The 12,860-nt window shown below is 40.0% G+C and overlaps 1 protein-coding gene across 5 annotated transcripts in view; it reads left to right on the top strand.

The window, feature by feature from the left end:
* The window catches only part of CPLX1 (complexin 1), a 116,155-nt gene extending 105,313 nt beyond the window's left edge, over positions 1–10,842 (top strand). For 4 of the 5 annotated variants that reach the window (XM_064438058.1, XM_064438057.1, XM_064438059.1 and 1 more), the window contains one exon: positions 5,970–10,842. In XM_064438058.1, the coding sequence (XP_064294128.1) occupies positions 5,970–6,167 (198 nt within the window). In that variant the 3' untranslated portion in view covers positions 6,168–10,842. The remainder of the gene's footprint in view (positions 1–5,969) is intronic. The other variant, XM_064438061.1, reaches the window with a different exon arrangement.
* Positions 10,843–12,860: the final 2,018 nt, after the last annotated feature.

Here is a 12,860-nt window from a genome sequence, read left to right as displayed (position 1 = left end):
AGGTAGGAAAACTTCTCTCATTCTTCAACATCCCCAGCTCAGGGGCTTGGAGGGAATAGATGTAGGGGAAGTAAAATATGCTGTTTCCATTGCCACATGAACATACATCATACATACAAAACATACAACATACAAAAACAGGTCATAGTCCATCATAATGGCACTTTCCTAAGCCTCTGACTGAAAACTGCCTCACCTTCACCTGAAACGTAAAGCCAAAGGTATGCTTAGCAGCCTCACAAAGGAAATCACACAAAGAAATTGTGTAAAAAGACTTCAGGCTTGTATAAATGAAATACACATGGAGTCTTTTTCTGTACCCCAGACACTCACAGTTGTGGAGCTAAAGGTCACTGCTAAACTCTGCCTGTTGCTCTCAATTTGTTCCAGTCCTACATATAGTCCTGGCAGAAGGTTCCAGAGGTAATGATGGGAAGACCTTAACTGGGCTGGTGTTCTTTTTGGTAATGGAAGAGAAAAAAATAGCTTAGCACACATAATAAATGAAGCCCAAAAGGACAGATGAAAAATAAATCTTTTTCTAATAGCTGTGTCTTTTCAGTTTTACAGATTTCTTTTAAAAAGACATTTCAGAAAAAAATCAGGTTAGACATGAGGAGAAATATTTTAATTGTAAAGGATAATTAAGTTCCAGAGCGGGTGAGAGTTCTTCACCAGCTGAGGTCTCTAAGAAAAAGACTGGTTCAGGTCAAGTTAACCCATGAAGTGGAAGGGTGGGCAAGTTGCCCTCTCAGTGTCTTCTTTAATCATACACTTCCAAGTCTGGCTGATAATTTTGTTCTTTTTTAATTGTGTTGTGGGCTGGAATGTGAATATAATTTAAGAGGGCTGTGTAATAAGAGGCAAGTTCTCCCTTAATTTGTATATGAAGCAAGGTAAGGAACAGGCATTGAAATCTTTTGGTAGCTTTTAAAAGCTCAGCTGGTAAAGAAAATAGTAATTCCAGAGATGGCTCTATCTGCCACATCTGTTCAGTCATAGATTTGGTACCACCTGCAGCTACAAAAAACAATGAGAGGAAAAACCTTTTCCCAGAAACTAAAACTCAGTGTTAGCATATATGCAGTATTATTTCTTGGGATGTAGACTGAAGACCAATTTCAGGCTCTCTGAGGAAAAGGTGTTCCCTGAGTGAAAGAAGAGCAATGTTACCAGTTGTCCACAGTGGAAACAACCAGCCACTAACAATTCCTAGCACCATGAACGGTGCACAGCTGTGTTATAGGGTGCCTGTATGCGTATGTTCAGATGTCTATCACCCAGATGCAGTCACAGACTTGGTTAACAGCTGCTACCGGCCATGAAAAGTGCTGGCCAGACAGGTCCATCTAGGACATGCTGTTTCATTACAAAATTCCTAGTATGCAGATCTGCATGGATTTATCTTAGTAAGACATTACAACATTTACTTGCATTCCAGTGCCTGCTGTGGGCTTCATACGCACACCCTAAGTCAGCTGAACCTTGTGTTAGTCAGACTTGTGAACGTGTCAAGATAGCCAAGGGGACATGGTTCCTTCCTCTCCTCCAAGGACTGAAACATGCCTTTGTTTATCTTCTTTACCAGCAGCTGAGGCTGTAAGTCTGGGTATGTATACCAACAGCACCAGTCCTCATTCCCTTCGTATCCAAGTATTAGGAGGGAAGAAAAGTGTGCAGTGAAAATATCCAGTGATGAAAGAAGCTGTGACTATATAAAGTAATACATAGTGATATTTAATAGTTTATAGATACTGTAAAATATGTCAGGAATATGTTCAATTGTGGCAATAGCAGGTACAATTATGTGAGTAACTATAATAACCTTAGCAGCATCCCGTCATGGTAAATATTAGTAGCATAACGTTGTGGGTATTATGTTATGGTTAACCCAACCTGCTAAGGTCAGCAAGGCCACTCTCTTGGTCTTTTAAATCCCCATTCAAGTATGGGAGTCCCAGTGGCATCCTGCCTGGCATGTCAATGGGAAAGCCTTTCATTCTCAGTTTATTCTCAGACTCCAGGATCCTCTGCACTGATACTTTTCTTCTGGTCCCACCACGCAGGCTTTGAGTTGTCTTTGTATCCCCACAAAATTCCTTTTGCTTTTCCTTAACTTCTCCAAATAAATCACTTGTTCCTAAGGAGTCAGTTTCAATTCTGATCCAAAGGTAACCATTAACTTGTAGCTTGATTCCAGCTGTCTTCCTGAAGAGTCAGTTCCACAACTGCGTAGAGATAAGCAGTTACTTCTGCAAGTGTCTTAACCGTGGTATTACTCCTTTACTCATTCTGTAGCCTAGATATTTGCTAGATAGATATGATTATTTTTAGTAGGCAGTGGTTAGCTTGTCATAAGAAATGGTAACTATATTTGTAGTGGGTTGACATTTTAGCTGCAGGTCCACCTTGGCTCAACAGTTCCCCTGTTCCTTGACACCCATATTGCCATTAGAGTTAGATCGTATTTCCAGCATGTCTCTGGTTCATGCACTTACTTTGGCTTTCTGTGGAATGCAGAAATAGGGGAAGGAAAGAGATGGGGAGGAAGTTGATGGAAGCATTGTTAGTCTGGTCTTTTCCTGATGTACAGTCAGTGAGTGTGGGGTAAACCAAGGGCCATGGTGTTTTTTCCCTACTCTTTCCACCTGATGACTGAGGACTCAAGCCCACCAGTATTTCACCAACATATGACCCAGTGAAAACAATCCTCATCTGACAGCACAGTAACGACTTTAGGAGCAGCAAGGTGGTTCACATACTTAAAATGTTTCAGTATTTTGCTGGGTTACGTCCATAATTCTACACTATTAACTCATGGTGGCATAAGTGAAGGCCAAGCAGATAATGATACAAATACAGCCTCTGATATTAAATTTTGTGGGGTTGGAACTTCGAAAAAAAAATTGTTCTCATCCTTTGAAATTTTTTTTGAGATAATGCAATATCTGCCATCCTCAGGAAAGGCAAAACACCAAAAAAAAAAATATCATTATTTTTAGTTTTCTTTTTTAAAATTATTTGTTGACTTCACCTAAAAGATTTCATGTGGAGGCACTAAGATGCATTTTTAAAATTTTGCTCTTATTATGACTTTCCTTTCTATAATTTGATGCTATGAAGCATCACAGCATTAGATTTTGATTAATGTAAAGCACTACAAAATGCTACCAAATTTAAAGGCTAGCACTGAATACTCTAAATTAATCCTTTCTTACAAAATTGCTTTTGATGCAATGTCATCTTTCTCCAAGAGAAGAATACCTTTGCTCCAACTAAATTTGTATTTGGGTGTTATGTAAGTGCTAGGAGGAAATGGCTTGTTTCTACATGTTGTAGCATCACTATGGGTAGGAACCAAGAAAAATTTATTTCTGTACTTGGCATTTGTGCCAGTAAGCTGGAACAATAGAATCTTTTTTATTATTATTAATGCCCTTTTACAGTGAAAAAAAAAATCTTTCCAGGCCATGTATTGCCCCATTCTGCAGCTGCCCCATAAGACTGGCAATATCTCATAAGACCTAAGGTCTGTGTAGCACTGTGGAATTCTCTGAGGGCAATCAGTAGAGGCTTCCTAAGGAAACCTGTCAGCGCAGGCTGACAAGTACAGTGCTATTTCCTTTATATGATCTTTGAGCTTCCCCCATCCTAGCACACAGTAGCACCTGAGTGCTTGTTTTTATTCCACAGTTTCCTGTGGCCTGGATGTTTGTTCAATAAGTTCATGAGCTACAGGATCAACCTGCCATGAGCTGATACTTATTTTGAGATGGAGGATTTGAAAGAATGGAAGGGACCTGTGTGTTACTACAATTTGTGTAGTCTCCGCTACTGCTCTTCTTCTCTTGCTGACAAAGGAAGATAAAGTCTGTAGAAAAATCACCCAGAGACATCTACCTGTGACTTGAAAGGGAGAGTTAGCATCAGCCAGCCATACAGACTGTCCACAGCCTAGCAGTGTATGTCATTCCCCCTGCAGTGGTTGCTGGCCCTATGTTGGATCTTCTTTGTCGTGTTCAGCCCTGTAACTACAAGTTGATCAAATACTTCCTTTGCCTCAGACATGAATGAAGACATCATTTCTCTTGAACAGCACTCTCATGAAATCTGGTGTGACTGGCATCCACTAGGTATAAAAATCATAAGACAAATGTCTGTGATGAACATTTTGGCTTAGAAGAATTGATTTAGAGAACTAAGGGGTTTTGAAGTTACTGGTTTCATCTTGCAGGCGGTCATCCTAAATCTTAATGGTGTTGGAGAAAGGAAGCAAAAATATTGCCTTTGCTTAGAAATATTTAGCAGTTTCTTGACAAACCCAAGAGCCCTTTGAAATCAAAAAGTCATGACAGCAGAAATGCATTTTTTGCTTTACTGGGAAACAATTTGATCTATTCTTAATGGAAAAAAATGAAAAGAGAAAATCATGAAAAGAGCATCTACTTCATGGTACTTCACAGTACCATACTATTGATACTAGAAAATACTGAATACTTTTACCAACATAATTCCTTGATGTTTTTTAAATCATATCTAATTTTCTTTTCAAAGTTCTTTTCAAGCTTATTCATGCAAAATGTTTTGCTGGCCTTTGCATGGGTTTAGGTTAGTTACTTTATGTTTTTGATATATTGAGAGCAATCTTATTTCCATTTTGTACTTTAATTAAAATTAAGGAATCAATAAAGGCATCTGGATTTTACAGAGCAATGATTTGAAGCTGATAGCTGCTACAGCAGACCTGAATGCCTTTCCTATTCCTCACAAAGCTCAAATGCCTCCCTAAAGTAGCTGAAGTGAAATGATTGTAAGTAATAGAGTGCAGCTTGCAGGTATCCTCGTTGCTGTAGATTTGCATGTTTGCATGTTTGACTTGATTTTTTAAATCACGTATCACCATAATTTCCAAAATTTCTGTGCAAACACTTATGGAAATAGCTGCAAAACCTGAGAATTACTGAAATGTAAGAAGGCTGAGGAGTGATGAGTGTTGGTGGAGTAGAAATTGTTTTCCTTGGAAACACCTTCAAACTAGCCGTTGGAAAGAGGTCCCTAGTTACTGCGGGAGCTGAGATACTACAGCACTTCTCTTGCTAGTCTGATTCACTCAGGCGTATCTATACTCTTCTATTAAATGTGGAATTTTGAATATGAAAATCATAAAATGAGATTCTGGTTACCTATGTGAAGTCTTATTGGCATGTCTTTAATTCTCAATGGGAGTAGCAAACTTCAGGTATCCATTCTACTCACAAGCTTAAGGATGTTTCTTTTCAGGCAGTATGAGTCAGCTTTACCCCCAGAAGTGCAGAGTTCCACATGCAAATACAGACAGAGTTTCTCATTAAGTTTATTTTTACTAAAACATCTTTCTATCACACTTACACCAAGAGAAAAGGGATGAGGTTCTGTAGGGTATCTCCCACATGAGAATATCTAAAACTGTAATTTTCACTTCAGTCTGCCTGTCTGTCCTGTCCTCTCTGCTTTCTTTTGTTGATAATTATTTTGTTCCTGAAGCTTTGCCACATGCATAACTCTTTACTATAAAATGCTGCAGATGGAATTTCAAAATCATTGTGGATGATGGACTTGAGCATCAGACTTTTTAATGGAAATGAGGAGAATCTACACCAGTAGCATAGCACTGCAAAACTTTACTAACAAAGAGCTCGTACTGTCTTTGTGAAACCCACAGCTATATAATCCCAAGTTCTCTCCTGTGCTTGTTTCTGAGTGATCTGAGCATATGACCATCTTGTCTTGTGAGAGCTGTCCATCCACTGGGCCGTGCTTAGAGGGGAGTTGTTAGGATTGATAATTTGGGTGTCTGTGTAAAAGAGCAAAAGGAGAATATTAACAGTGAAGTTCATATTGAGTTCAATATGAGGTACCATGCATGATGGTTGGCTTCATCAGTAATCCTATTTGGAGGTGGGTGACAATGTGTTATCTCTCCTCTGCAGTATGGGATAAAGAAGAAGGAAGAAAAGGAAGCAGAGGCCCAGGCTGCACTGGAAGCTAATGCTGAAGGGAGTCTGACGCGCCCAAAGAAGGCAATCCCTCCTGGCTGTGGGGATGAAGAGGAGGAGGAAGAAGAGAGCATTCTAGACACAGTCATCAAATACTTACCAGGGCCCCTGCAGGACATGTTCAAGAAGTAATAACTGCAGACTGTTAGACGGGCATAAACAGTACTGCAAAGGATTTCTCTTTTGCCCAATGGGGATTTACAATCTTGCCATCCATCATGTAGCCCTCCCCACCTCTGGCCTCTACTGCTCACTAGAGGTCCCTTTGCTTCCCATTCCCTTCTGACTGCCTTTTTCCCTTCCCTCCAGCCCAAGACTAATCCATTCCTTCTTTGTACATAGTCACATCCAGTAGATGCCTCTGAATGGATGTAAAGATTAAAAAGCTGCAGACTACACAACTTTTATTATAAGCCATAGTACTATGTATGTTAAATAAGGCAACTGTACATTAAGCATAGAAAAGGAACAACCTCACATGCATTTCCATCCAAAGCAGGAAAGCGTATTCACTAAGTGTGAACAGTGGCCTCTTTAATTCTCTTTAATTCTCTTTAATTATCTTTTTATTTTTATTGATAATAATTATTAGCTGTTACTATTATTAATGTTCTTGTTGATTGGCTCACACTAGCCATTTGTTGTTGAGCATGTCTGTCCTTGGAAGGGATATCTCATTTCTCCCATGGATACAGAGCCTTTCTGTTTTAATTTCATCACTGGCATGAATAGGAGATTATTTGGAAAGTAAATCGTACATGACATACACAGCTGACATTAACTCAGAAATGTGGAAGAAGTGAGTCATCTGCCCTCAGATGCTGGTGGAAGTTAAATGCCCAGAATCTAAGCAAGAGTCATGTTACTTTGGGAATTAGCCATATACTTAACTTGAAAGAGCAGATTTGGTCAGACTGCTGCCATTCTGAGACCTGAAACCACATGAAAGTGCATGGTGCTCTAGTAGAGGATCTCCCCAACCCCTTTGAAGCCAGTGACCAAGTACATAGACTGCTCTGATTAACTAACCTTCCTCTTTCTGCCCAGTGACATATTCAGCCGTTCCATTCCCTGCGGTGGTTGCAAGATGGACATTTGGTTTCCTGTATATTGTTGTGGCTGTGTTCTGCCCACCCCTTCCTGCCTTGTGTGGGAGAGTGCGGTGGCCCTGGAGATCCAGAAATCCTGAGTTCACCTACCGTGTATCATGCTAAATTACTGCATTGCCTTGGGGAGGTCACTTAATTTCCTGCCCCACTGAGCTTCTCCAGATGTAAAGTTTAAGTTTCAGTTTCTACCTACTATAAAGGCATAAAGTGAGAATGCTTCTCCAGTGCTGTGCAGAAACTAGTTAATATTATAACAGTGTGTGGCATCCCTTTATGTTAGTCAGATGTGAGGAAATCTGTCTCACCATTATCTTTGTTGCCTTTCCCAGACACAGTTACAGAGAGCTTCTCAACATAGCGCTTCAGGTATCAAGTAACTGCATAACATAAGCCAAATTCTACTGGAGAGGTTGACTTGCTTGTACATACACAGACTTACATACATAGATTTATTCTGAATATAGACCCTATGATCAGGTGTCTGGCTTGTCATCTGAAATGCTGATCCTGGAATTTTTGCATTTGGCTAGGTCTCTGTAGTTGCTGCTGTGAGAACATCATGCCATCTCAGCCTCACAATCTTGTAAGAGAATCAGGGTTTGCCTGGCAGAACTAGGCTTGTTTGTCCCTGTCATGGGAACAACAAAAGTTTCATAAGTAAAGGGAAGAGATTTGGAAGCAAAAACACATTTTCTACTGACAACAAAAAGGAAAGCAATCTGAGACACTTCATTATGTACCCTAAATCAAGCATTTTACTTCAGTGGAGCTTCTTTGACACACATGTTCAGTTGAACTGAGTTTAGGCAAACATCTCAGTACTTTCCTGGATAAAGTATTTTAAAAGATGTTTATCATCTTTTCAGGTAAGCAGAAGAAATCTGCACCATAGTTAAGGCAATGAGCTTGTGAACTCTGTGCCTTTTAAGCAGCATCTCTCATAATAGAGAAAAATATTAGGAAAGAGAAGAAATATATGTATTTTGGCCTCCCCATCCAATTCTTAGGCATGCTTGTCCATGCTTCTTCACAGATAACTTCAACCATAGGTTTCTACCAAATCCAAAGTGGAGACTGAGGAAGTTTGATTGATCTACAAGTCAGAACCAGCTGATAAAGATGCAACCTATTTCAGGCTGGTTCTACAAAAAAGACATGTTCATTCAAGTACAAACTGCCAAGCACTTCCCACAGTAAAGAAAAGGTAGGTTTTACTCTTTTGGATAATACCAGTGGGTTTTTTTGTCCTAAGCTTCATTTAATGCAAGATGAGTGTCTGAATCAATGCTTGGGTGTAGCAGAGCAGTGTTGAGCAATTTATCATTTTCCAGGGAAAGTGTCCTACTCACCCCATACAAGTTCAGCAACCACTGTTAAATTACTATTTAAGTAAACTTCAAAGAATTGAAAACCCTCCTGTCACAAAGGCAGTAGCAGTTTTTGATGCTCTGCCACAGAGGGAACTAAATCCAACACCCCTGAAAGCTGAAAGGCAGAGGCTGGCCCTTTGCTTCAGCCACTCATTGGTAGTGAAATATTCTAGCCCAGATCACACTGACACACTGACATCAATATTTTTGAAATGCTCTGACTAATCTCTGCAGCCTGCATCCTCTAATACATAAGTGGAACGAGCAGGAATGTGTCCCTGCTAAAAGGAATACATCCATTCGTATTTTCCCCTGGCCTTGTGCTGGAGAATTCTGCAAACAAAAAAACAAACAAACAAAGAGGATGAGGTCATTCTGTTCTGCTTTGGCCGTTCTCTGCCACTTTCTCGTTGACCTTTCCCTAGCCCCCATCATGGACTCATATCCTCATCCAGCCAAATACGTTTCCTGACATAAAATCAGAATTTTCTGCCTGGTGTCTTCCTTGCATAATGGTACTGCCAGTTGTTCGTTTGTTTGTTTTTACAGTCTCCCTGACAGTTTGATGTGCATGTGAGTGCACATATGTGTGGAAGATGAGGAAAAGGGAAAAGAAAGGGAGAAGAGAGGGAAGGGAAGAGTGTTTTGAATTATTTTTTCTACCTGTGCCTCAGCATCTGTGCCATTGAATGACTGGTCTTGGCAGGGTCTTGTGTGGCCTGTGCTCAAATTTCATAAACAGGTACTGCTCTCCCCATGCTCAGAGCATGAAAAATACTCCTTTTTGAGCCAAGCTCCTGAGCTGTGTGAACATCCCTATTTGAACCCTGAAGAGGTCCATAAGAACTCTGTGCTGAGTTTGTTAGGCCTCATGCCAGACTCACAGAGCAGGAGGGAAAGGAAAGGTGGTTTATTAAATAATGTTTGCTGGGTCTTTTTCATTGTGGGAGCTTCCCAGGCCAGCCCTTTCATCTCTTCTGCAACTCAGCTTTCCACACCTGCCCAGCCCTTCCTCCCGGGACAGCAGAGAGTTCAGCCAGGTGTGAGCTGGTAGTTCGTATTTTAATTTTCCTTTTTTTTTTGTTTTTTTTCACTAAAGAAACATGACAAAAGATCTACCACAGGTACTGGACAGGTTTTGCTTGGTTGTGCCTCACATAAGTTTTGGCACCTTGCATGGGTTTTGGATCTCTCCTCAAGTCTTTCCACTGCCCCCAAAGTGCCTGAGACATGCTGAACAGACTCGAGACCAGGCACTCTCCCCTCCCTTTTCCCCATCCATTTCCCTTCCTACTCTGAACTGGCAACATGGGACACAGGCACCTTTGGCTTATACATGGAGGTGAGAAGCATTGTCTTGGACACTTTCCCCCTCAGCACTCAAGCAGGTGTTGAAGCACTTAATACCAAAGAGAAGCATGGTTCATTGTTTGGATTCTGAATATCTCTTTGTCTTTCCATGCCATTGTTTTATTTGCATCAGTGGTCTGTTCAATCTCAGGTAAATGAGGTCTTTTGCTTTTTTAGCTAGTTTTTATTTACACAGAAAGGTTGGTGGCTAGACACTGCAGCCATTTTCCTTCACAGCTCCAAGACCTTATTGGTTAGTTAAAAAAAAGTCAAAGAGCCTCCACATTTGGAGGGCAAAAGATTTAGTTTGCCATTGAACTTGTGAACTCATATTTATCTTTAGAGAAAGCCATATGAAATCAGACTGCAATATTAATTATGAATGCTACTCTTGTGTTTAAAATAATAATAAAAATAATTCATGTGCTAAATCACTTTGGAGTTCCTCTATGTTTCTAGTACCATACGTTGGCTTAGGTCCCACCCAGTCCCTCTCCTTCGTCAAGAAAGTTCATTTGAATGCTGCTGAATACATCTTTTTGGCAAGCTTACTGTGGTAGAGTAAGCATTGTTAGAAATTAGTTATTGTGACCTCAAAGTAATGTCTTATGTATCTGCAGGTTGTCTGTATGTGTTCTGAATATATGTTATCTTGATAACTGTTTCTTCATGTGCTGAGTTAGTAAAATGTTCAATACTGTCCTTAAAAAATTGCTTGTTTTCTCTCTTTCTCTCTCCTTCACACACAGAGAGCAAAGTTCAACTTAGCCATGCATTTTCTAGTAGAAATGCTCCCCAGCTTTCTTTCAGATGCATGCAGTACTCTCCAAGTAGCTAGAAGACAATTTAAAGTAGAGACTTTGTGAATGTGAATTTCACTTGTTATTTGCCTGCTACTTGTTGGTGCATGATGTGGGTAAATGGTATGATGTTCTTTTGAAATGGAATCACAGCCAATAAAAAAGGTGATTTCATACAGTTTTTGCAATGCTTTCCTGTGAAATTCCTACCAGGCTACACCTGGAAATCCAAGTATGGTTGCTGATATACAAATAGAATGATAACAGAATCAAGGAGAGACATGGATATTATTTGAACTGATATGTTAATTTTTTCATTTGTCAAAAACACTGATGAGGTTTGGCATCTGCAGGTGATTATCAAATTTTAAATAAGTTTTGCTATTAGGAAATAGCTTTCCTTATGAGGAGCAGAACAACATTCCTTTGAAAGAAACACAGGCATCTAACCATGGTCTAGTGAGAATATGTTTGGATCTTAAAACCAAAAAGGTTAAAAGCAGGTTTGCAATGACATGAAATATATCTCTGGATCCAGAATTGGTGATATATATAAAACTCTGCAGGTGGCAAGTCGCACAAAGTTAAGCTTCATTTTACTTGCTCAGGGACAAATCAATAGTTATTATGTTCAGCATAAAAGCTGCTAGAAACATTTTTTTTAAATTAACATTTTTATTAGCATAAAGTCATTGTGTTAGAAGAAGAAAGAGAAATAACCGTATGTCTCAGAGGAAATGCTGATACCCTTCCCACTAGGAAAGTTATTCCTTAGGACCACTGCATGGTGATACGTTTGGGTTTTTTTTTAACTAACAGAAGCAGCTATGGGACAGTCACAGAGAATCAACCCATATTATTTACATCCTGTAACACCTATGCAGACTTTGAGCCCAGCACTGCTGAGGCGAACACACACTAATGCTACTGCAGTCTGTGAGTTCAAGGGCAGGCTCTTAATCTACCCTGAGTTCTAGTGAGGTCTCCTGTTTGAGGAAGATAACAGGGCAATAAAGTATTTTTTGTTGGTTCCCCTAAGAAACAACCATCTCAAAGGCACCAGAATATTCATCTCAGACCAGTGTGGTCTGGGGAGAGAGTTCAGATACCAAAGAGGGAAAGCAGGTGATTTTGACAGGCTTCATTTTGCATTTGAGCTAAATTATTCTTTGGAACCAGCTTCTGCCTTCTTATTTAAAAGATATAAAAGGATAATTTCTAGTGGTTAAGCTGGTGCAATCTACATTCTCCCATTTTAAAAATACACTTTGTCAGGCAAAACATTCTCCAGAGGAGAACAAGACAAAAATAAATCAGCAGGCACATCATTAGTGGTTCTGGTGAAAAACCACTGCAGGTAGGGAGGTGCATTATTGATCTACTTCTCAGACACTGGTCCTGGGGTGCAATGATTAGCCGTACTGCAAGCTCTCAACCTTCACTGACAACAGTGAAGGCACAGACTGCATGCTTGGGGCAGATATTAAGCTTCTAAATGAAAAACTGGGTGCAATGATACTCACCATTTGTTGTCCTGAGTGAGTCCATTTTAATGGCTTCATTTCATTTTCTTCCTGAAGTACCATGGATGATCCAGACCTCATAAAGCTCTGTGAAAACGAGACTTGAATGAAAGCTACTGGACAACGCCGGCACAAAGCTGTCCTGTGTATTGGCATCCCAGGAGGTGTGTGGCAAGCATCAATAGCCCCAGTCAAAAAATCTCAGCTAAGATTTTTAATTCTCCCTCTCCAACTGTCCCTCCTCTCTTCAGGAAAAACAAGGTTACAACTGCATTGGGATATTCCTTGTTGAAGATAGCTCTACTCAGCCTGTCTCTGGTGATTTTACAGACAGTTTGTCATAGGTGCTGGAAGCACAACTGAGAAAGACAAATGGCCTTCAGTATTCAGAGAGAAGCAGAATCCTGCTAGAACTGTGGGATGGAAATTACTTTTTCATCTGAGATTTGCTTTTCTCCAAAACCCTATTTTTATATTAAACGGTCAGATATAGCAGTGTATCTAGAAAGCTTAAGCTGCAGTTTTAACTTCTTTAAAACTTAGGTGGTGAACGTTTCAGCTGGGCTGTAAGAGGTTTAGGGCACAGCAAGCAACAACTGCCTAACTGAAAATGTAGTTCAGTTGTAATTAATTTTTAATGGAAAATTATTTTAAAATTTACACAGAATGGAGC

The sequence above is a fragment of the Phalacrocorax carbo genome, chromosome Z, assembly GCF_963921805.1.
Source record: "Phalacrocorax carbo chromosome Z, bPhaCar2.1, whole genome shotgun sequence".
NCBI classification, from domain to species: Eukaryota; Metazoa; Chordata; class Aves; order Suliformes; family Phalacrocoracidae; genus Phalacrocorax; species Phalacrocorax carbo.
This window is presented reverse-complemented; position numbering and strand designations above follow the sequence as displayed.